This window comes from Lissotriton vulgaris, unplaced genomic scaffold (assembly GCF_964263255.1).
Source record: "Lissotriton vulgaris unplaced genomic scaffold, aLisVul1.2 SCAFFOLD_1224, whole genome shotgun sequence".
NCBI lineage: Eukaryota > Metazoa > Chordata > Amphibia > Caudata > Salamandridae > Lissotriton > Lissotriton vulgaris.
The window spans coordinates 185,137-210,753 of NW_028242734.1; the positions used below are offsets into that span (position 1 = coordinate 185,137).

The 25,617-nt window shown below is 43.2% G+C and overlaps 1 protein-coding gene across 1 annotated transcript in view; it reads left to right on the forward strand.

Moving 5' to 3' along the window:
• LOC147668858 (unconventional myosin-XVIIIb-like) overlaps positions 1 to 25,617 on the forward strand; it is a gene marked incomplete at its 3' end in the record, with an annotated part of 694,293 nt that overhangs the window by 177,858 nt on the left and 490,818 nt on the right. The window contains exons 9-10 of the mRNA XM_086948392.1: positions 15,702 to 15,830; positions 21,539 to 21,682. Of these exons, the coding sequence (XP_086804518.1) occupies positions 15,702 to 15,830; positions 21,539 to 21,682 (273 nt within the window). The remainder of the gene's footprint in view (positions 1 to 15,701; positions 15,831 to 21,538; positions 21,683 to 25,617) is intronic.

Genomic DNA, 25,617 nt, shown 5'->3' on the forward strand with positions numbered 1-25,617 from the left:
GCACCACCGCAAGGAGACATGAGAGTCACGTTTGTAATGCAGTGCTTCTTATCTGGATTTACAGACAGTGTTTTTTTTATAGATAATAACTCCTGGGGTGGCTTAAGACTGAAATAGAACGTGTGCACATCTTACTTTAATTTAAAAAACAAGTGATTAGCACAACATAGTATTTACAGCACAACACATCATGTGGACTATCAAGTCTACTTTTTCAAACAGTGCTTAATTTGAGCCTGCGATTTCCGGTGCTTGGCCCCAGCAATTCATTTTCAACACTGCGAATGATGGCAGTCTACCACGTGGTGGCGATGTTTCTCTTATTTAGAAATTAAGACAACAACAGTTGTTTAATAATTCAATATAAAATTAAAATGACCAACTTCAGCTGCCCAAAAAATTCGTATTGCTTTGTGTGTCTTGGAATAGTCTGCTTTGTAAAACATGTAGCAGTTTGATGGTTAATGGTTGTGTTGGTACTGTCAGAAGCAGCGGTGACAAGGGCAATGGGTGGTGCAAGCTGCAGGGGCCTCCTCACAAGGGGCCTGGAACGTGTTTTCTTTTTTACAAATTAAGCACTGTAGCCATGTAGAACTTTTTGGTATACTCTCAACATAATTAACACTGAATAGCAGTCTTAGAGACATATTTTTTTCGGTTAAAAAAACCCTAACATTTCTTACAACACAATACAAAAATGTTAATGTTAAAAAACATGCTCAAAATAGATATACAAATCTAATCAATACATTGTCCAGGAACATTTACAGACCAATCATTTAGGTTACAGGATGGTGAGAAATTAAAAGAGAGTGCTCAGATTATTCTTCCACATGTCCCTCCTAAGCCAGATGTTATGGCTGCTGGGTTTTCCCATGCGAAAACAAGGAAATTGGTGCAAGCCAAGCATGGTCTTGTTTAAGATTTCTCGCAGCATCCTGTATTATCTCGTCCATGCTTCCAAGTTAAAGGGCAAAGGTGTTAGTCCAAATTTCACTAAAAAGTGATGTATGTAATGTAAGATCACACTTTTATAGCGGTACTACGGCTCCAGGGAGCATCTTGGCGCTCACAAGTGCAGCAAAGGTAAAATTTATATTATAATGCAGGTGGTATCGCCACGTCCATGTGTTCTTATTCCGTTTATGACTTGAGGTAGAGATGGAAATATTAGTGCGAACCACACTCAAGGAAGCCGACAGTAAAAACTATATTACAAACCTATACTGGCAGCTCGAATTGTTTATTGTGCAGACTGTGAGGCAGTCATCGACCATTTCGCTGCCAAATAACTTGCTCGCTTTCAATATACATTTTACAAAGGCTGAGATCACAGAGGCACCTTAGGTTTGTGAGACTTCGAACTTCATATACATATAAAGTGGTCTTTATCATTTTGTGGAATAACATCCTTTAAAAGAAAGTTTTAGACCAAGATGAGACAATCTTTGCGTGTGGCATCGGTTCTGTTTTTTCACGCATACATGACTTGCATGGTAAACAAAAAAGAATGAGGCGTGAAAATTGTAGCGAAGATCCTGGGGGAAATCGAATGAATGATATTCATCAGTGAGGCACATCAGAGCCCCTCCTGACCCTTTGCACAGGATCCCTTACCTAATGAAGTGAGTAGCTGTTTTCTCACTCCAACTAGTTAATTTCTTTCTTCTAATATTACCACTCAAAACCTCAAGTGAAAAAATGTACCCTCCGCAAAAAACAACTATCGCGCAGTCGCCAGTTTATTCCATTCTTCATCTCTTCATTGCCTTACTTTAATTCATTTCTTTGTTTTGCCCGCCAGTCCTGGGCCGCCCCCCTGTGGCTGCTTATGGAAGGATTTCACCTTGACATTCAATAGAATCTCGGGGCATATTACCAAGGGCCTTATCGCCGCTTTAGCGGGAATTTTTCCCGCTAAAGCGGCGATAATTTTATCGCCCTATCACCTAGCTGTCGCTAACACCAGTTAGCGACAGCTAGTAGGAGATAGCGATCATCTTGGGTCCCACTTTGCATGTCAGCGATAATTTTTGCTAATGACATGCAAAGTGGGCGTGCCAAGATGTTATCGATTGGAAACAGTCGCTAACATCGCTATCTCCTATTACCAACTTTTGGAAATATTCGCACTAAGTGCGAATACATCTCCAAAAGCTAACGCCTGGCCAGAGCAGTTCTTAGCCATGTTATCCAATGGTAGGTGGACAACATGACTAAGAGCATTAGCTCGTTAATGCATGAATATCGCTGAATTTTCAGCGATATTCATGCATTTTGGCCGATTTTTATCGCTTAGGAGATAAACCTTGATAATAGCAAGGCTCCTAAGCGATAAAAATAGGAGATGCACGGCGTTAAAATAATTGCCGCTAACCAAGCATAGCGTTAATTAACGCTTATGCTTGGTAATATACCCCCTCTTTCTCTGTAACATACCTGACCTTTGAGTGGGACATGTGTAGAGGCTCCGGAGACTTTGATGTCAGAAAGAATGTGCCCCCTTGTTACAGAGCAGAAAGTCCCAGCAGGTGTGGTAGTGTTATGTGGAGCCGCAGATGTCTTCGCATAATTAGATAATCCCCTTCTACAATATTTTATACAACAAGCACAGCTGAAATCCGAGTTGCCATAAAACGGTATGATGCATGGAATGCATAACTGTAACCGGTGATTAAACACTAATTGTATTTCACTGTTTCAACAACTTGACTTGATTGTACTAGGTTCTTGTGTACATCATTTAATTACTTTTGTTCCAAACACGTTCGACCACATTTACAAAGGGCAAAATGTGGGCGCAGCCCCTAGACGACTCTGCCCTACTTGTTTTGGAGTGCCATGTGGGCAGGGCAAGTGCTGCGAAGCCCAGCTCTTCATCCATTCTCAACAGTGGGACACATCTGACACTTTATTCTGTATCGGTTTACATCATTGGCGTGTGAATGAACAGGGGCCTTCTGACTTCAGCACATCCCAGGAGCGGGCCTTACAGTGCCAGCTCTAAGAAGTGTGATGGCTTCTATTTCAGGTCCTAACAAAGATGGAAATGTGTGCAATATCGGGGTATTGGACTGTTAAAAACATACCATGCAAACATAGTTGTGTCCTGTTTTCATGGCATCCTCCTTCCACCAAGGGCCATATTATGAAAGTGCCCTGGGGGCTCAACGGGCGTTTGCGCCCACTGTGCGTGCCCACGGGCCACTTTGGTATTACAGAAGGGGCCGCAAATGCCTGTGTGTTCCCTTCTGTAATCCCAATAGCGTGCCCCAAGCAAATGAGGGAAACCCTTTGCCTCTGCGCCCATGCCCTATTACAGACGTGGGCGCAGAGGCAAAGACGCTCTTAGGAGGGACAGTGCATCCCCTGAGAGAAGCCCTCTAGAGGGGGGGAAGCCGGTCTCCTGGACCCCCCCCAGACATTCCCTTGCAGGTGGGTACAGTGACTTACTGCACTCATCTGCAAGGGGATCTCTACTCCCCTTTAAAAGCACATGCGGGTTGCCGCCTGCACAGTGAAACACAGAGCAGCTGCTTCAAAGCGATTCCGTATTTCACTCCAATGTGCAGCCCCCAGAGAAACACGAGTTCGCGACTGCCCTGGGTGCAGTGCATGTTATGGAATAGGGCGCACTTTCTCTTTTTGCACCCGGCGCTCTGTTTTAAGGTGCACCAGGCGCGGACAGGGAAAGTGTGCCCTTATACATAATATGGTACAAAAGGGGGTGGTGATGGACGGAGCATCTGAATCAATCAAACACTCACACCCAGTCAGAAGATCTGGGTTTAATCCATCACCGTTCTTTAGCCCACTCTGCCACCCCAGTTCAGACATGGCTATATGCAAATCAGTCTGACCCTGTGCCTCATGGGAACAGTCCAGCCCGACCTGCAAAGCCATGTCTTTCCTGGACTGGAAACAAGCTTCCGAGGACCGGTTTCTGGCATTCCAGCCGTCTTCAGCCCGGCTTGCTTGAATCCAGTGGCAAAGTGAGCAAGGGACTCACGTCTGAGCATACCCTGCCACACTTATGGCGGCCAAAAGCGGTACAAAAGGGGGTGGTGATGGACGTAGCATCTGAATCAATCAAACACTCACACCCAGTCAAAAGATCTCGGTTTAATCCATCACCGTTCTTTAGCCCACTCTGCTACCCCAGTGCAGACATGGCTATATGCTGTGATTTGTGATATTGTAAAATGGAAAATAAAGTTGTAAAAAAAAATTCCAGCCTGTAGGTCTGGAATGTGTTCTCTAGCCTCAGGTTTCCAGGCTTATAGGGTACCTTGTGTGCTCTGTGTTTTAATAAATGTACAAGAGATCAGTTGACTGGGGATGAGTGCTTGCTATGTTCAACACTCCGTCCATCATCCCCTTTGGTTTTGCCTTGTTCACCCTAAGTTGGCAGGGTATGCCCAGACGTGGGTCCCTTGCTCACTTTGCCACTGGATTCAAGCTAGCCTGGCTGATGACGACTGATTAGCCGAAACCGGACCCAGGGTGCTTGTTTCCGGTCCAGAGACGACATGCCTCAGCAGTTCGGGCTGGACTGTTCCCATGAGGCACAGGGTCAGACTGATTTGCATATAGCCATGTCTGAACTGGGGTGGCAGAGTGGGCTAAAGAACGGTGATGGATTAAACCCAGATCTTTTGACTGGGTGTGAGTGTTTGATTGATTCAGATGCTCCATCCATCACCTCCCCCTTTTGTACTGCTAATACATAATATGACCCCTGGTACTGAAAGGTATAGGAGAAGGTGGTAGATGTGTGGCCTATTATTACACTAGTTTATGGAAATGCAACTGTCTGGGCCACTAACCAAATATACTTTTTATCTTCATGCATCCCGTGGAGAAGTGTGGCTCAATGATTAGAGCGGCAGACCCTGATGCAGAGGTCTAGCCTGGGACCAGGGTTCAATTCCCTCGGCAGGTCTTGGGCTCAAAATTTCCACGGACCAGACAATTCTCGCCTCGCTGCCTATTCCAATCATGGAGTCCAACTCTGGGCAATAGCTTGCTTAATCTCCACAATGGCCCCCCCAACGCTAAGGATGCCTTGCCTCCATCTTGGGGGTGCCCAGGAGTGGAGGCCTCACAGGGAAAGCCAGGATGGGTTTTACAGCGGTATTTGTACAAGTGCCTTGAGACCCTTGTGGGTGAGTAGTGCGCTATACAAGTATCAATTTACATTACATTTACCTCCCACTTCATGAATTTGGGCATGTATTGAGTCTCGGACGACCAAACAGTACATAGTGTACCAGGATGAAAAGAAAGAGAAAAGAAAGAGGGCATGGGCTTACCAGTTGTTAAGGAACTCCAAAAGCATGATAAGTAGTTTTACAATAGCAAAGTCTGTTTTAACATATTTTGCATAAATATCGCTGAGTCAAGAAGAAAAGCAAATCTAGAAATGTTTGTGAATTTATTTTTCCATTTCATCACCATAATATATTCGATAATTCAGGCTTCATGTCTGGATCTATCTTTGTCCAACTAACTTAGTTCATTTTGAGCATCATACATTCAAGGAGGAACAAGAACTCATTGTTTCCGAATTCCTGGGAAATCCAGAAACTTCCAATTAATTATATATAATATTATCTAAATTTTCATTCGTATCTGAATCTTCTCCGTATTAACCTTAATCTCTGATGATTAATAGTCATTTCACAACAGGTACATCTAGTCAATTTTTCACTCAATCATGACATTGAAATGTGACCCAAATGTATAAATGTAACTTTAGGTGGATAGAAAAGGTCTATTATGGTAAATTATTCTGCACATCCTCTGGCAGTATTATTTTGATTTTTTAAGATTCCAACAACATTTTTGGTTAAATCTGCAAAGTATGTGGCAAGTGTGGCAATCTATAAATATGCAGTAAATCTTGCAGCCACATAATTCCATAATTCCACTGATCCTAACTGGAGATCATTGTTTTAGCAGCAGTCTATTCTGTAAGGTAAGCACAAAGTAAGCATTTTAATTTTAATCAGTGACCATTGTTAGCCGCACCTTGAGGACAACAGCTTCAGCTTCAGCAATCTCTCCCGTCTGCAGACAGTATGTGTTGCATAACAATTATTGTTTTTAAAAAAAAAATTGTTATACATTTTTAAGTCCAGAATTAAGCATTGTTCTCTTATTCTTACTGCTGACAACCAGTTTAGTCCACTATTTAACTTACCATTTTCAATAACCATTTTGTGAAAAAAAATACGTTTTTCGTGCAAAATACACTAAAATAAATTTGTAATAATAAAAATAAAATGGACTAAATGGAAATATGGTCCCTTATTGCCATCTTTGGACTCTAGTGACATTACAAAACCACTTAGCATTCAGCCTTATGTTACATGATTTCACCAGAGCCCCTTAGCGGGAATAATGGACCAAATTGCCTGGTTACTTGTTTGAAATAACATTTTTTTTGGGTCACAATGTACATGAACTGGTTAACAATAACATTAAATCATTTTGTTTATATTTACTACATATGAAAACACGTCTTGGGGTAAGACATACATGCGGATCCATTGAGTATAATGAGCTATTCGTTGCCAGTGTTGTGGTAGGGCTGGACCCACTTAAAGCTTCAGCTCTCAGGACTGAAAGGAAAATCGAAATGAGGGTCTTAATTAAATACTTTAGATGCCATTATAGTTGTTTAAGAATGATTTTTATTGTGGTGCACTGGTCAAAAGTGATGCATGTACAGGTGGAAGTAAGAATTTCATTTCAAGCCTATTGGCAGAGAGCACAATTACCTTTCATACGTTGTTTATGCTTTGCTTTGCCGGTAGGACACAAGGGTGCTGTCTTTCTGGCTAAGGCCTTGGAAGTAATAATGCAATAGGGGGTTTCAACACACACAAATAGAAATACAAAATAGAATCCTGTGTTAACTCAAAGAAGGCTTGTGAACGTTCTACTTACTAGTCCTTTGTCCGATATATCCAGCAAAGTCAAATCTCTTCTGTGACACCTACATCCTGTAAATGTCTGATTATTTCAGAGGAGAAAGGTCCTACTTGGTTATTACAGGCCTACTGTCAGTACATTAGCAAGTAGCTCGTTTAGAAATGTAAGCTGGCTGCCCGGGTCATGGTTTTGTTTTTTATTGCAATGCTGAAAAAGTTCGTTCTAAGAAACGCCTCCTCAATACCATTAAGACAATCTGATTACCCAATTCCAGCGGCTCTTAAAAACATGCCTTCCCTTGGGAGAACCCAGAGCTCGTTTAGAACCTAAGAAGAAAGAAGTCATTTCGCAGCAGTGATTTGGAAAATTGCTACACGTTCCCTGTGCTCTGTACAATGCAGTAATCATCTCTGCGGCTGGCAAACTTCAGAATTTAATGCAGACGCCCGGCAATGCATGGCTCTTTATGAAAAGCTCCAAAAGTGAAGGAAGGACAAGCGACACCGTGGTAATAATGACTGGTGTATAGATACGTGGCAGGCCGTCTGAATACGACGCCGAGAATTTTGAGCGTGCAGGAACGTATTTGCGTCAGAAAGGGACAGCCATTTTGCCTTTCAAATGAACCTTCGCCTTTTCATCAGATGAGTTACATTTTAACAAGTGAAAGTAGCCGCCAACATCTGTCAAAGAAAAGCTATATTTTCTTGTATTTGAAAGCGCACATGTTTAATACCATTCAGGGAAGGCCTGTTTGTGAAACCCAGAGCAAGCAAGCGCACTATTAATATATCATGAAAAATAATCTCTTAACTAAATGTGTAACAAAGTAAAAATATTAGTAGTGTAAAAAGGGCAGGATTCTGTAGAACTGTTGGCATCTTGTATAGAATATGATGCTGGTATTCGCTCCGTCAATCAGAAGGTTTGTAATGCAGGCATTAAATAATGTTATTTGCCTCCTTGTGAAGAAGAGACAAGAAACAACTGCGAAAGCTGAACTGTGTGTGCAGATGGATGTTAAGAGTCATATCGCTCACCCACTGCCAGGAGTAATTGGCTGTTAACTGCCTGTTAGAAAGTGGGTTATTAGTTGTGGTAAATATGCATCTACCACTGGCAATATTACCACTAACACAATAGAGGGCTCAAAATAGATCTTAGAAAATTATTCCCATGCCCAACCCTTGGTAGCTTGGTGGCGAGTAGGCAGGCTAAACTTCAAAGACTGGTATGTAAAGCTTTTAAAAACACTAATTCAGAAACTAATTAAGACACAACTTACAATCAAAAATCCAACACCAATTTATAATAGGAAATATTTGTATCTTTAAAATGACACCAAAACAAAAACATCCAATATAGGGACCCGGATATATTAATTTCTTAAGATTTAGCACTATATAGCACATATAGCAAGATGGCGAAGTGAGCAGACGAGTCTGCCTCGCGCTCCATCCCTGGCCGAATAAAAGCACTTAAAATAGCTTCCCCCAGCCTTATCCGCACTCAAAGGGGGCCACTCCGCATCGGAAGGTGTACGGCGTAGGCTGGTGGAATGAGCATAGGTGATTAACCCTGAATCGACACCATTTGGGCGGAGCGGGAGCAGCGGCCTACTGCGAGGGCTCTGAACGGGGCCGCTGTAACTTGTGCAGCTCTTATCAGCAGTCCTCCAAGGGATACTGATGATGGTGAGGACCACTGTGAACTGCCTCTCGTCCATGGATTGCTCGCCATAGGGAGTGCGAGTGTGATGAGAGGGGCTGGCTGCTCCCTCCGAGCCAGAGGCTCCTGCATCTGCGGCTCCTCACACTGGCGGTCCCAGACAACGTATTTGTTAGGTGAGGCCCAGTGACCCACTGGCAGACCAGTGACATAGTGCTTGACAGCGGTGAATGGGCTGCCTCTGCAAGACTTTCCCGCACCTATGATAACCTCAAGCAGCAGCAGAGGATCCGACAACACCGCCAAGCTCCTTCGAGGGAGTGCACGGGATGGAAACGCTGAGGCTGGCGGCCGGAGTGTGTGTGCGCTCAGGCCGGGACCCGACCCTCTTCTGCCTGGACGTATTGGCAGTGTGCTTTGCTGGGTCCCACCGGTGGCATCCAGGGCCCTTCTGCCTCTAGGTCCTCCCTGCCTGAGGTCCCCTGCTGGATCATCATTTGGGGAGCACACCCGTGCTCCAGTGGCGCTGCCTTAGGTCCTATTGGGGCCTGGTTTTCTTAACCTGGGCCTTTCAGCATTGCATCAGTGAGTCAGGGGCCCACGTAGGCTCCCTATGGGATCGACCCTGACTGCGCTCACCGTAACAATCAGGATTCCTTGATCAGGTGAGGCCCACCATCCTGCAGCCTTACAATCCCGCTGATGTTTGGAGACCTCTCCCTGGTTCAATGCTCACTGGAGGGTGTGCGAACGGGGCCTGTCTGACCTATTGTTGGCCATTTTTTGCACAATCCTTTGGAGTTTTCAGCCCATTAGGCCTCAGTGGGGACCTCCCACTGCCTACAGCCTGCTATGGCCAGGCAGCTTCATCGCACTGGGTTTCTGAGGGCCCCGGTGTTCTGGCTGTGACTGACCCCCCTCTTGTGAGTTTCTTGAAGCACTCTTCGCTTCACTCTGAGAAGACCTTCAAATATTTCAAAAAGATCTCGCTATGGAGCTCGGGGGAGCGTGCTGGGACATCGACAAGGTAGGGGACAGAGTGGCTGCACTGGAAGAAAGCTCCCTGACCAAAGATGCAGAAATCGATTCCCTCCAACAAGAAATCATTTGCCTGCAGGAGCAGCAGCTAGATCTGCAGGCCAATACCGAAGACCTGGAAAACAGGTCCCAGGGAAATAATATCCGTTTTAGGGTGACCCCTATGGGCAACAAGGGAACAGACCTGGAAGGTTATGTGCAGGAGTTTTTTGAAATCATCATGGGAGACAACTCTCCTAAGAACATCAAGCTACACAGATGTCACAGAGTTGGCCCTCCAAGGGCACTGCCTCGTCCGCCAGTAGATATCTTGGTCTGCATCCACAACTTCACAGAAAAGGAGGCGATCCTCAGGGCAGCCCCTCAGACCTGAAGCTAGAATTTCACGGCCACCCCTTCAACTTTTTCAAGACCTAGCAGCATCCACGCTTTTAAAAAGGAAAGACTTCAGCCCGATCATGGTCACCTCCGCTCTTGCAGAATCTCCTACTCCTGGGGCCATCCATTTCACCTTCCCAGCAGCAACGCTCCCTGTCTGAGGCTTATAAACTCTTTGAGATTACTCCCCCTGGTTCGACCTCCCAGCTCCCCTCCTTGGCGGAGAGGGCCTGAAGTGAGACAGCTGTGGCCCAGGCATGGCTTAAGATCTACACCCTACTGTCTAAACCCAGCAGCCATGGCAAGGGAGCGATTGGTGGGGTTGCGTTCCCTCGCCAGAGGAGAGAAACAAGAAACAGACCCCCCATGAGGTATCGTCAATCCTAGAAGGGTGACCGATTCACGGATGGGGCGGAGGCTTGGACCCACCTCGAATGAAGCTGACTGGCTTTGCCTTGTTGTCCACACAAGACTCAAACTTTCAAGTCTTGAAGGACTCTATGGTCTTCTGGTTTGTTCTAATTCTTTCTTTTTTGTTGAGGGGTTGGGGTATGGTTTTGGGGCTCTCCTTCCGACTGACTACGTTTGGGTTTAGCGATGTGTGTGCACTCATTGGTGGATGCATCCCTTCTCTTGAGTCCTCAGATTGCGTCCAGCTAGACCTCTTGCTCGCTACCGTACAGCTTACTTCTCTTTTTACGTCTTTTATGGAGGTCAAACTACTTAGTATAAATTTGAAAGGCCTCAACAGTCCCAAAGATCAGCAATACTCTCCCTTTTGGAGCACTTGCAGGGGGACATTTGCCTGCTTCAGGAAATGCACCCTTTAGCCCAGAAAACCCATAGAATGCATTATAGGAATTTCCCATGTCAGTTTTGGTCACCCGGGATGGGAAAGAAGGGGGGGTGTCGGTTCTTTTCTCCAGTCGCTTTCAAGGGTCAGTCCTAGGTACCTGTTTCGAGATTAAGGGCCCCTTATTGGCCATAAGGTTTGCAACTGGTGACACTCCATTTCACCATGTATTTGCTTTATGCTCCCAACAAGCACCAAGAGGCCTTTATAACTGAGGCACTGACAGGGGTGCTCCAGTCCCCAGACCAGACTCTTTTTGCAGAAGGTGACTTTAACCTAGTTATGGATGGAGGAATGGACCGCTGCGCAAAGCTCATAGGACAGACAGGGGCATTCACTCCCCAGGGGCTGGCTTGGCTGGTTGACTGTGGGATACAGGATGTCTGGCGCCTGCAGCACCCAGTTGAAAGGGACTACACGTTCTTCTCCACAGTCCATAAGACTTACGCATGCGTAAACCACTTTTTAGCCTCCCCTGCGGCATGGGAGATCACCATGGATTTTTCCATTGAGCCCCTCTCCCTCTCCAACCACGCTATTACACTCACTCTTTCTGTTCCCCCACGCCTCTCCCAGTGACCTCCATGGCGCCTGTGCGAAACTTTGGAGCACTCTCCTGATATAGTGTCCTGAATCACAGAGGTGATTTCCGACTATCTAGAGGTTAACGACACTGGCGGGGTCCCCCTTTTATCAGTTTGGGAAGCTCTTAAATTAGTAGCCAGAGCTGCCTAATTATGAAATCAGCACACAAAAACAACATTAGAAAGGATAAGAGAGAGGAGCTGGGGAAAACAGTGTTAGAACTTAAGTCCAACCACAAACGTACAGGAGCGCCCCAAATTTGGTGTAACTTGGAACAGGCACGACCTCAAATCAAACGCCTTGATCTCGACAGGGCAGAATACGCTATGCTCTGCCTCAAACACAAATTAAATGTAGGTACAAATAGAGGAGGTCGGATACTAGCCCACTGCCTATGCAGCATTCAGCACACTAGCACAGTTAAAGCTATCCATACACGACCGGGCCTAATAACACATGACACCCCAGATATAGCAGCAGAGTTCCGGGCATTCTATGCCAAATTATACATGAGAGATCCCTTAGCTGCCCCTGACCCAATGCTCTACCTTCAGTCCGCTGCGATCACCCCATTGCTATACCTGGAATCAAACACGCTTGACCAACCCATCAGGATCAAGGAGGTGATTGCTGCAATCGCGAGACTGAAGCCCAAGAAAGAGCCGGGCACAGACGACTTAGCGCTATCTTTTACAAGACTTTGCGCTCCCTTTCTTACCTGCCTTTTTAACTCTTTCGCCAAGGCCGGATCACTGACTGAATCCATGCTGCAAGCTGCCATCTCTGTGATCCCGAAATCCGGAAAAGACGCGGAACATTGCAACTCCTATCGCCCGATATTTCTGCTCAATGTTGACGCAAAACTGTTTGCTTGCATTCTGGCACATCGCCTCAACCCCCTAATGCTGGGCTTGGTCGATCTGAACCAAGCAGGATTTATCACCTCACGTCAACGTGGGGACAATACTAAGCATGTGTGTCACCTCATAGATAAAGTCCAACGCTCCCAGGAGGAAGCACTCTTGCTGTCAGTAGACGCAGAAAAGGCTTTCGACAGGGTGCATTGCCCTATCTGATTGCAACTCTCAAACACTTCGGGTTGGGCAACCAATTTAACTGGATACGAAGCATATACAGCGTGCACAGTGCAACGGTCTGGGTGAATGGGGTAAGTTCTAAAGAGTTCCGAGTGGAACGGAGCACCAGGCAAGTCTGCCCACTTTCACCACTCCTTTTTGCCCTGTACATGGACATGGGTGTCTGCCCCTATCCTGGCTTGGTAGGATTGCCACAGTAAAGATGAATGTGTTCTACCGAGCCCTCTTCGTCTTCCAGGTGCTCCCTCTCTCACCCATGCCCATAGAGCTGCGACAGCTCCAACGGGACATAGATCGCTTCATCTGGGGAGGGACGAAACCCAGACTACAGAAACAACTTTTACAACGCACAAAACTGGAGGATGTCTTGGTGGTTCCTAATGTCCTGTGGCACTACCAGGCCACTCAACTGCTATTTCTGGTAGAATGGAACCATTCCATGACAGAAAAGCAGTGGGTTTTCATGGATCAAACAGTGGCGGGCTCACACATATGGAGGGAGACCTGCCTTCTGCGAGTTCATAGATCCTGGGGTCTCTACTTGTCTTTGGTCATGAGCACTATATTAAAAGTCTCGGACAGGGTGGGGTGTTCCGCTGGTCTTTCGTCATTCTCTTCTCGTTAACCTAGAATTCCCCCCGGGGTTATCCTCACATGTTGCTAAGTGTTGGTTGGCAGTTGGGTGCAAAAGGGTAGGTTGCCTCTTCGATCATAATGGTCTCATTTCCTTCGACTAACTCAAATCACAATACTCATTGTCAGAGCAAGATAGGTTCACACAACTCAACTTACTCACTGGGTGCTTGGTCCCAACGTACTTCCCAACACAAGCACGCCCATGACCCCCTCCGAGTAATGTCTGTTCCTTAAATCAGACAATAAGAAACTAATTTTTGATATCTATCGCTTCCTAATGAAAACATCACACACACATAAGACGCCTGGTCAATGGCAGTGGGAGGCAGAACTCGCCAACAAAGAGTGGGGAAACATATACTACAGGACCCGCCACACAGCATTCAACACGGGTCACACTGAAAAGGCCTATAAAATTACCTCTTACTGGTATTATACCCCGACACGCATCCAAAAATGGAATGTACTTTGTGATGGTCAGTGCTGGAGAGGCTGAGGAAAGCCTGAGACGCTAATACACCTACTGTGGAACTGCCCCAAGTTTACAAGGTTTTGGGACTTAGAGCTAAACGACATAGATTGTGCCTCCCAGACTGAGATGATTTCCTGCTTACATGCTCCTGGGACTTCCCAACGCCATCACTTATCCGCTCCGGTCCATCAGGGGGCGACAGATAGCCATGGCCCTTAACACCGCTTATAGGATTTTTTTGGCAAACTGGGGTGCGAATAAACTTTCAGAACATAGACAATGGCTTCACCAACTTTGGTCATAATTAGGCATAGAGCGATTCTTAATGTCTGGTAGTGCAGATCCCTCATCCTAGGCGAAAATATGGTCCCCATTCATCAATATCCTGTCTAAGGAATTCAGAGAATTGAGGTGCATGGCATACCTGCGTATCCTTAAAATAGTGCTGCCTGCTTAGGGAGAAGCCACAGCACCAAAGCATTTTCCCCTGAAACATGATGACCTCCCCAGCAAATGCACACACTCAGATGGGCATTGTCGGAAGGAGAGAGGGTACGGCATGGGGGGATTGGGGTCTATTGTTTAATTCTGTAAGTTACCTTATATTAATTTATTTTTTCCTCCTGAGCAATGCTTAGCCTCCATTGCACACATCAAATTATAGGCATGATAGTAGGTATTCCCCACTGGGTGTTTTCAGATACTCATAGCGTATTTCCCCCCCAGGTTTGTCCCGTCATGCGGCCGGCCCAATTCGGGTGTTAGGGGACTTGGTGTGTACTCTCCCTTTACCCAGAGGTCATGCAATTAATGCTCCAGGTACTTTCTGATACTCTGCATCGGTTTGCAGCGGCAGGCACAGGGGTTGTAGGTGACTTGCTGTGTAAATGATCTGCCGTACTCTTTGTCATTAAAAAGATTTAATCATAAAAACCTATAGCGCCAATTTGGACATCTGGTCACTCTATTCTGGGACAAAGTCAAAGTTTCAGGCCGACCGTGATAGAGCCCTGCGTGGCTACCCGTTGCGATAGGTCTTGATCAAAGTTTTTACCTTCTGACTTAGAAACTTTTCTGAAGCTTTTCTTCCCAGAGGGTTCACCAGTTTGCCTTGCGACGAGCTCCCGGTCATCTTATAGAAATACGACGTCCGGAGCTTTCCAGAGGGACGAGCCAGAGATCCAGGCTGGCTTGCAGTTGAAGATTGGCGGCTTGACTCTCGCAGTGGTCCCAGTCACCTTTTCTATGTTCGGATATAGAACATTTTACAGAGCTTTTTCTCTCGGGGTCCCTTGATAAACTTCATCAGGCAGGATTCTGTGAGGATTCGCCTGCTTGGGTTTTGACCTGCTCCCGGTCAAACTCTTGAAGTTCGACCGCCGGAGCTTTTCAGCAGGACGAACCTGGACAGCAGGCCAGCTCGCGGTCCACTTATGGAGCTTTTTTCTAAAGTTGCTCCGAACTTCTTTAAACTTCTGGAACTTTTTCCTGAAGTTCCTTTCAGTGTCCCAAAGTGTCCAACACCTACTCCAAGGGTCCAATCGAAGCCCATGTTAGATGTCTTCACATCTAACATGGGCTTCGATTGGAATTACATGGAGCCTATTATCAAGCCCATTATCGCCGCTTTATCGGCAGTTTCCTGCCGATAAAAGCGGCGATAATGTATCGAGCTTTCTTGATAATATGCCCCTAACTTTCTTGTCTGGGTTATCAAAGGGATTGTTTACATTAAAAGAAGATAATGGTGTTTTAGGGTATGGTTCAAACGCGGTTTTCATTAGGAGGAGCCTTTTGTAATTATTTTGGGGGCAAGCAGCAAAACCTATATAAATTGCAGAAGTCTATCTACACAACTATGACTGGTGTAGAAGAAAGGTTGCTTACACATGAGAGGTTTTGGGTAGTGCTAGTCTGTAGTAGTAATGCTCTCCAAATTTACTTTTTCCACCTTGTTTAAGACTGAAGTATCTAATAATTCACTGAAAGATTCGCAGCCTCATTATTCAGTCTAAGGATGTGTCTCCCTTCCTTTCAGGTCTTCATGAAGTCTGGTGTGCTGGCCAGGCTAGAGAAGCAGCGTGACAAGTTGATTTCCCAAAAACTGGTCCTCTTCCAGGCTATTTGCAAAGGATCCCTCTGCCGTCAGAAGTTTAGAAGTTTGAAGGTAAACAGCTTTGAGTTTATTACTATGCCATCACCAAATAAGCTGAATAAACATCAACAGATCATTATGCAAATAGTGACACAGAAGCACATTTTACCAATACACTGTATGTCTCTTTACAAGTACCAGCATTCTGAATTCCAGTCAAAATTATTGTAAGAATTGTTATCTGAAATGTACCCTCCTGCACATTGTATTTCTCAGTTCACCAAGGATTTAAAGTCACAGTGTGTTTTTTTAAGTTAATATTTCAAAATTCTTTCATTTGGATCTCAGATCATTGCCCGCAGACAACTTCAAATGCCATCTGAAAAATGTTTTGACTCTATATTAAGTTATGTGATGATGACTTTCACACGATAGGGGCCGGGGAATGGCTTGGGATGGTGAGAAGTTTGACTTGATTGATAGTAAAGACAAACCTGAAAATATGGACTCATGAACAAAAAGAGCACCAATCATTGTTCTCATTGAGTTTGCTGGAAATAAGTGTGGATCCAGAATGGGTTCATAAATGTGGGACTTTTGGAAGAGAATGGGGAACTTATGGCAGGGAAACCAATGGAACTTCTGGTAGATTTAAAAATAAATGCACATAACGTAAACCAGATTGCTTCATACAGAATCATTATGACTCTTCCTTTGTCCAGTGAGGTGTTTGGATTTTTTCATGTAGAGTAATTATCATCTATTTGAGGTTTTTATCCACTAACTGAGGTAAAACATCATGATGTTGGAGCATACCAAACCATTATTAGCATGTTTAATTTTTTTCTGGGTATACTTCCCCAGATATATTTTGGCAGGTTTCGTCTGCCAGTATTTGTCCTGGGGATGCACATTTTATCACACCCGATATTAAGCAATAGTTATTCAATATCCTCAAGTCATATTCCTTATATGTGTGGTAATGGAAAGCTGCTGCTTTAGGCTGGGATATAGTTACAAGTGGACAGTAGTTAATTTGAGCTGGACATACACTTATTTTTCCTCATCAGATATTGACTGCGAGCAAGAGAGAGAAAAACACACAAACGGGAAAGACAGACGAAGAAAAAGACAGAAAAACCATCACAAAGGCAGGGATTGGCAAAAGTGGGATGAAGTGGCCCCAGTGTCTGGTAGTGGATTAAAGAGGTCATTGGTAATCGGCGTGCTGCCAGATCAGAGCTTTGGGCCCTGGCACTCATTGTTTTACAAAGTAATCACTGCAAGTGGAGTACCTTTTGTTTCCTTTTGTATCACAATCCCAGCAACAAGTGGGAGATTCCTTTTCAGAAAAAGAATGAAAAGAACCCCTGCTTTAAATTATTTTTGCTCTGTCTTTTCATCATGGTATACTTACAACCAGACAATGAACATCTGGTTTTACTGTTTCCCACATATTTTACAGCCTGTTGAAGTTGGATGCGGTTATCAGTTGCAGTTTGCAAAAAAAAGTCCATGGATTGCGTCCATGTTTAAGGAGAGACCCTATGCCCTAGACAATTGGTCTAAAGTGGATGGGTGTTCTGTTTTTTGTGACTCTTAGGCAGGTAGTAATAGAGCATACACTTGGTTCAGTGCTCAAGTAATCATTCTCTACCTGCTACGGTAGCTTCTTCTTCTAAGTCTATGTCATCTTTCCTGATGGCTTCACTGGGGTTGCATGGCAACTTTGTATGACCATGGTCATCTGAGATGAATCTCCGACATATATTTACGTAGGGCTTTTTGTTGTGTAACAAAATTGTTACACCTTGGACTCCTTCCTTGTTAAGTATATCAACATTCTGTTTGTGGTTGGTTTAATAGGGCTGCAAGTCCAGGTCTGGATAAAGAATTATAGACTTCTGGCTCTAAATTTTAAGTCTTATTAGGTAAGTTACGATCACCGATAGAACCGTTTAGGACCTGTGGAGGAACCACATAGATTCTAGGTGTAAACAGGGAACTTCGAATGCTTTTTCATTGTCACAAATTACAACCGCTAATCAGTCGATAAAAACTAGTGTAATCTTACATTTTAAAAACATTACTGAAGTTCTATTCTACACTTCAAAGGTTCATGTTCATTGACTCATAGGGACATAACTCAATCACCTATTGAGCACTTTATTCTCCAATATTTGAGAGATTTGAGAGTTTAACCACCATGTTCATGGGTGGTCTATTGTTGGCCTCAACCTCTTCTCCTTGTTATCATTAGTAAGTGGTCTATCTGGTCTGTTTCTTTTGGAATTCAGTTTATTCCTCATCCCTCAAGAAGTGAGGAATAATGTGTTAACAAGAAAATTGCTCATCTAATGAGTTTGTGGTGTGCAGTGAACATGAATGTTGTGGTGCACTTTGGTACTTAATGCATAATTGGGATTAACACAAACACCAGGCGTATTTAGTCCTTATTTAACATAACAGTGAGACGCCAGATACTATTGATTATTATGCAGTGTTATGGTATTGAACCAATGTTATTGACTCTCTGAATGATTTACATGGACAATAACCCGAGTAGTCAAATACCCTGGCTTCCAGGTTTGACTTTACAATCAGGTACTCCGAATAATAGGGAGTGAGGGGCGGGAGTAGTTAGATTATATAATCATATGGGAAGGTCCTTGTAAGGCCGTATGAAAGCCCTTCGACAAGTAGGCCCATGCTTAGATGGCGAAACATGGTATCAACAACTAAGAGATGAGGGAGGTTTCCTAACTCATCCACTGCTCAATCTTGCCCTATTGTTAATCTTGTGTAATCCAGGTACAGTACAGAATCAAGGAATCCAGTGTCCCGAAATGCAATAGAATTTCAAATCATTGTTATCCTTCTCATATACACCAAACTGCTCTCAATCCGAACTCAGTACAGACCTGCTAAGATGCAATAGTTGTGGCAAAAGAGCAACTGTATGACGAATCATGCCACTATGTGTGAGGGATGGGGTCTTGCCATGTTTCTGTATAAACAATCAAAGAAGTTGACATTCCTATCAGGAAGCCCTAATAAGTAGGGATAACACTTCTCCTCCCTCACAAGCAACCCATAATTAAATGCCAAATAATTGTTAAAAGACAGTAGAACTGTGATTGGTGATAAAATGCCTGCTGTACCCATTTATACTTCTAAATTTCAGTATTCAAGGCATTCTTAAACATCTCTGATGTCACCCATACTACTATGTTGAGGATAATTAAGGTATCAAATGAATCTGGTTGTTTGTTTGAGGAGCCAGTTCCATGCTATGATAGTGAGTGCAGCCGTTCAAACCCATTCAACACCCCATGGCTGCCTCACTTTAAGATTGAGCGAGAATAGAGATACAGACTCTTCACAGTTTTTTCTTTAGTAAGCTCAAGTCCTGACTTGACACAATTTGCAGCTTAACCATTCTCCTTCTCCACTGTTGAGAGAAATTAAATCTTAACACCTTTGCTTTTTTTTTTAATTTAATGTTGTTATGTGGTTCAACTGTACAGTTACAGCATTAGTGAACTTCACAGTGAACATACATTTTTAATGCTGTTCCCCTGTTTGGGTTCTCCTTAAACAAGACATTGGGGGAATAGAGATATTAGCTACTTGATATGGTTTCCGCAATTCAATGATTTTCTATGACTGGTGGCTTTATAATATCTCACAATCTGCAACCAATTCTTCCCTCATTTCACCATTTACCAAAAGGCTTTGAAAACCACTTGGAGGTATGTATTTCTGAAGCCTACGTCTAGTTTTCAATACATTATTGATTCCATGTTAGCCCGCCTGTTAAAGTTAAGACCCTTCGACATATTTCAGTTTCCAGTGTCAATGTCAATCAGGGTCTAGAGCCTCTCTAAACCCCCCTCACTATTCTTTTGCAATTCTCAGCATTTCCTCTTGACGATCATGCAGCCTGTAGATGCAGTAACTATGACTACTTCTATTTAGAAAGTATAGATATCCTAACCATTATCAGGATTTGGTCCAGAAGGTCAGGGCTTATTGAACTCTGGGATTTTACACCACAAATGGCCTCAAAGTTATAACTTTAAATGGTATTGAAGTGTTATGCAGAATGTATAGAAGAAATACCAAAATACTGAACAACTAAATAAAATTACTCAGTACACTTCATTATACAGATATCACAAACCTCAGAGATTCAACTCTAAACCATTTGTGAATGGTCAAGGCTGATTTCCAGAGAAAAGTACCTAATCACAACAAGTGTAAGTATTACCTCCAACCAGCTTTTCCTTTCCATGTGGTGGATGGCCCTTAAGGCGCAAGGTTCTTAATGCTGAAAGCTGGCTGTCTCTTCCAAAGATAGGACAGGTAGGCCCTCTTTGACTACTACCTATGTGGAGGTTGTGGAGGAATCCTCTTCATAATACTTCTTGAATGGCATGTTGTCATAAAGTACTTGGTTTGGTTATTATTAGGCTATGATGAATCTATAAAATATAATGCAAACATCTTTGTACAACTTCTTGAAAGCTTATGATGACTCTTTGGTTATCTGCAAATGTTGGCAGTAAGCTCATATAAATAATGAAGAAATAGAGAAATGGTTATAGATGGGAGATGGGTTGTGTGGGCTAATGAAATAGGTGACTGAAGAGAGTGGAGGGCAGGGAAGCGAATATTCAAAGGACAGGTAAAACAGCACACTAAATGCTGCAGTATAAGAGGCCTGTAGGTAACCTTTGCTGATGCAGACATGTACTTACTGCTGATGATAAAATCATGTCCCTACAATATATCTCAGTGGGTTGGTGCACCAGATTCAGCTTTTCCATGCAACTTGCATTTCTAAATATCGTTGCTCGGTGGGTTGACTGTCTGCTGTAAAGATGGGTTTGTCACCAATAGGTTACGAAATGGAATTTCAATAATGTAGCTTGGTGGCATAGTCCCCTAAATCTAACACATAGCAAGCATGCTACAAATACATTTGTAAAAAAGTGTGGATCATTGGTTAAACTCCACACAGAAATTACTCTTTCTTTCAGTTATCTGAAGTCAATAAAGTATGTACAGTTGTATTTGCCAATATGATCAGTTTTGTAAGAAATAGAAAAAAACACAACAATAGACCAAAAACATGAACCTTTTTGAAAGTGCAGATAACAGAGTTAAACTTAATATATCCAGTTTCATGTTTTGCATTGTACAATAATTAATTTCCTGCCCCAGCAGAAACTGAATATTTTTCTTTCCCTGAAATTGATCAAGGGAGGAATTTTAGTGGTCTTTTATCCCGCAGTTTAATAACATTTTCACACATAAACTTTGACATGTGCCACCTCCCATAAGGTTATGAAACATACAGTTCTGAACCCAGAACAGCATGAAAATTCAGATAATTTGGAGGTCAACCACATACGTTTAGTGAATACAATTAATGCATTCTAAGGAATTAGCCTGCTTGACTTTGGTTATTGATCCTCCATGATGCCACCAATAGATGATATTCGTGGCATATGTCTTGACGTGGAATCATTTTACAGTGTAGTGGCAACTACTTATGTATGTGCATGTATGTCGAATCAGGAGCCCAACATTTACTTTCCTGCTGAGAGTAACTTTTAGTAGGAAAGAAATTCAATACGTTCAGGTTATATGAAAAGGCCTAGTTTTCTGGCAGACTCATATAATTGACCATGCAAGTAAACAAAAGAGTAGCAAGCAGTTTAGTAAAAAATAAACTTTTGTTAAAGGTATCTTTCATTTTCATTCATTTCCATTAGATACAAAGAATTGCTCTTCATTGTATACAGAAGAATCTTGCAAAATTCCAAGATATCAAACACTGGCCGTGGTGGCTTTTACTGTGCCGTATACGTCCTTCGCTCTTTGTTCAAGCCAATGAGGACAGCTTCCGGGAAAAAGAGGTAATTTCAAACAAATTATAAAAATATTAAAGACCTGATCATGTAGTACTAGCTGTGTGGTTTAGAGAATTGTAAGTCATGTAGCTATCCATGTCCACTAAAATTGCAGCATTCTACAGCTGACCAATGATGTAAGATTTGGCAGTTAAGCTGGGTATTCAGGGCTTCAACTCAAGTTGCATGGACTGTGTACTTGCCCTCTGTCGGTAGCTCCAAAGAAAATGTATCAGTCTGTGTTCTAGGGTTTGGTACAAGAATATCGTAATCAGAATATCATTTGACAAACATATTATATCTTAAATATTATTTGACAAAAATAGATCTCCACTGAAGTTAAATACAGAACATCTAGGTCCAGTGAAACTGTATTTTTGTAAATAATACTTAGAACTTGATATTTATGAGTGTCTAAATATCTGACAATATTTTGATATACAAGCAGCAGTATCACTCTCAAAGCTGTCTCTGGGGATACTTACTTACCCCTATTTGTCAATACTTTCCTCACTCAAGGCATCCTGCTGAGAAGTTCTCAAGACAGTACAGATCCTCTACTCCTAAAGAAACGTACACTGGCCCCTAATGACATCTCCAACTACTGGCCCATTGCTCCCCTTCCATTGACAGGATCATTGAAAAGCACTCTAAATTCAACTCCAATAGCACATCAGTGCTAACATCTCCTACATGACTAACAGTCAGGCTTCAGATCACACTATAACAAAAATCCACTGCCTTACACATTGTAGACAATGCCTTCTTGACCACAGATTAAGATGGCCCCCTTCCTCCTGATATTGCGGGACCTCTCACTTGCCATGGACACATCCAACCATCCCACCCTTGCATCCTCATAGGTACCCTGGAGTCTTGATTAGGATTCATTGTAAAATGTTCTTCGCAGATTCCCCTTCTACCTTTCCAACCTTAACAAGTACGTTCAAATAGGCACTGTCAGGTCACAAAAGATCCCTACCACCTGTTGAGCTACTGACGGGTCTCATTCTGTCTTCTGTCATCTTCAACCTTTACATGGAGCTTTAGGATAAAAGACCCATTTGTAGAGCATACAAGCAGATCCTAAACAAAGTTAAATTTAACAACCAGTATGTCACATCATGTTATGTTATGTTATGCTATGTTATGTTATGTCGATTTGTAAAGCTTACTAATCACCCATGAGGATATTTAGGTGCTTGAGCAGGTGTGTAGGCATGTGGTCCCTGCAGGATTAATCGAAGAGCCAGGCCTCCAGCTTCTTGCAGAACTCAAGAAGTGAGGAGGAGGATCTGATGTGTTGTGTGAGGTTGCTCCATATTTTGGGTGCGATGTAGGAAAATGAGCAACTTCCTGTTCTGATTTTGTTAATTCAGAGGGTGTGTGCGTGTGAGAGAGAGAGGCTGAGCATAGGTGTTTGGTAGACTGGTGAAAGTGTATGTGTTTAATTAGGTATGCTGGTCCAGTGTTGTGCAGACCTTTGTATGTGTGCGTGAGTAGTTTGAATTGTCTCCATTTGTGGATGGCATTCTGTATGGTCTGAAGCCTGAGTAGGATGTGCTTGTTGATTCCAGAATAGAGTGCACTGGAGTAGTCAAGTCTGCCTGTGATGAGTGCTTGCTATACGGTTAATCTGGTGTTCTGTGGCAGTCACTTGAAGATATTTTATCGCATATGTAGGATGTGGAAGGAATGCAGCACTTGTTGCATTGACTTGTGCCATTGAGTTTGTTGTCCAGGATAATTCCATGACTTCTGGCTTGCTCGGTTGGTGTTGGTGTTAGCCACCATGTGACAAACCACGAAGGGGTCTTGTATCTGAAGACCAGTACTTCCATCTTGTTGGAGTTGAACTTTAGGCAGTTGGTTCTTATCCCTTCTGCTACGATGGTCATGAGGTTGATGAAGTTGGTTCTGGTTGTCTTGTCCATCAGGGAGAGGAACAGTTTGATGTCATTGGCGTAGGGGATGATGGTGATGCCTTGGCATTGGATGATGTTGGTTAGTGGTGTCTTGTAGACTTTGAACAGGGTTGGGCTGAGAGCTGATCCCTGGGGGACTCAGCAGAATAGCTTCTTGGTGTCTGATTGAAGGGAGAGAGTCAGGCTCTTTTATCTTATCTCCATGAGGAAGGAGCAGATACAGCTGAGTGCTGGACCTTGGATTCTGATCTCGTGGAGTCTTCTAATGAGTGTGCTGTGGGATACTGTGTTGAATGACATAGAGAAGTTGAGGAGGATGATAGTGTTATTCCTCCTCTGTCCAGGATGGTCAGGATGTTGTTTGTGGCTGTGAAGAATGATGTGGATTTTATCTGAATCCTGATTGATTGTTCAATAGGTTGTGTATTTCGAGGATGGCTTGAGAGTTCCTTATTGATGGCGTTTCCTATTCTTTTGGCTGGTTAGGGGAGCTGGGAGATCAGGTGGAAGTTGCTCATTCGGCTTGGGTCGTCTGACCGCTTCTTGAGGAAGACATTGACTCTGCATGCTGTCAGTCCTTTGGGGATGTGGTGGATGGGATGAAGGTGTTGATGATGTGGGTGAGTGTGGTGCTTATTTGTGATGATCCGAGGTTGTAGATGTGGTGGAGCTTGGATCTGTTGGATCCCCTGAGTGGATGGTATGCATGATCGTCACTGTATCTTCTCTCATGAGTAAGTAAGGGTGACTCAACATTGTTTAGTTGGTCGTCTCCTAAAAATTATTTGATGTAATTGTTTTGTTTAGGATCTAATTGTACGCTCTGCAAATGTGTCTGTTGTCCTGATGATGTCCCTCTTAAATTCCTCCGATGGGTTGAAACATTGTCAGCAGTATTGGGCATAAAGAAAGTAAAATGAAGGCATCTGTCAATTAGGATCTGGAACTGATTCTCATTCATGACTGCCATTAATTATGTGATGTATTACTCCTCCCAGCTACCTCTTTACTGTCTTTTACCTTTTTATGATCATGTTATTGTCTTTTTATCACCGCACATAATTGCACTGTGTGACTTTATTTCATAGAGCACTAGTTTGGCTTATTGTAGATCTTTAGGTGCAAAATGTACTATATAAAGAAGCGTTGCTCATGATCTGGGTCTATTGATGTCTATATCAATTTATTCTTTTGGTTAAATTATTTTGACAATTAACAATTACTGTCGAATGTTATGCTACATAAGACATAGAAAGACATTTGTTATTCTAGCTTTAAATCCTTGTGCATCAATTACTATGCCATCACGAAGAGCACCTCTGCTTATCTCGCAGTAAGCTCACCACCTTTGGTAGTTCTCAACACACCCACAGCAAGGACACCATCAAACTGCAGTCTAAGAAGTGAGAAGCAGAAAAAACAAGACAGCAGTATTTTGTTTTTATATGTACTTTGATGATTTTAAAGTAATCTGAACTAGAAGACAGCAGTAATTTTCCATATATGCACCAGGAATCTTGAACAACATATAAAGTTAAATGCTGCAAAATTCCAAGATATGAAACACTGGCCTTGGTGGCTCCAGTATCTATCCGGACCAGTCCATTACTTCTTTAATTTAGGAGAGTTGAATACTCACCTTTTTAAAGAACACAACATCACTAAGCATCAAATATACACGACTCATTTTCCTCTCTCATTACTTGCTGACTTTATGCTTGTCTTTGGCAATGTAGAGCACTCTGCTGCCTTTTGTCTAGGTTAGCATTATAGAAATACTCTATACATACTTTCATATTAACATACATGTCTATACATAGAGAATGCGCGCACAGGGAAGCATGATGAAACATAACAGAAACATATTTTGTGAAATGTTATAGAGCACACCCAATCTCGACTGTCTCATTATTTTCATGTTAATAGTTGGAATTAAGTGATATTTTAAATTTTTGACACAATTCTGTTCCTCATTTCATTTCCCTCGGACCCTGTCTCTGGATTGGTCGTAATCTT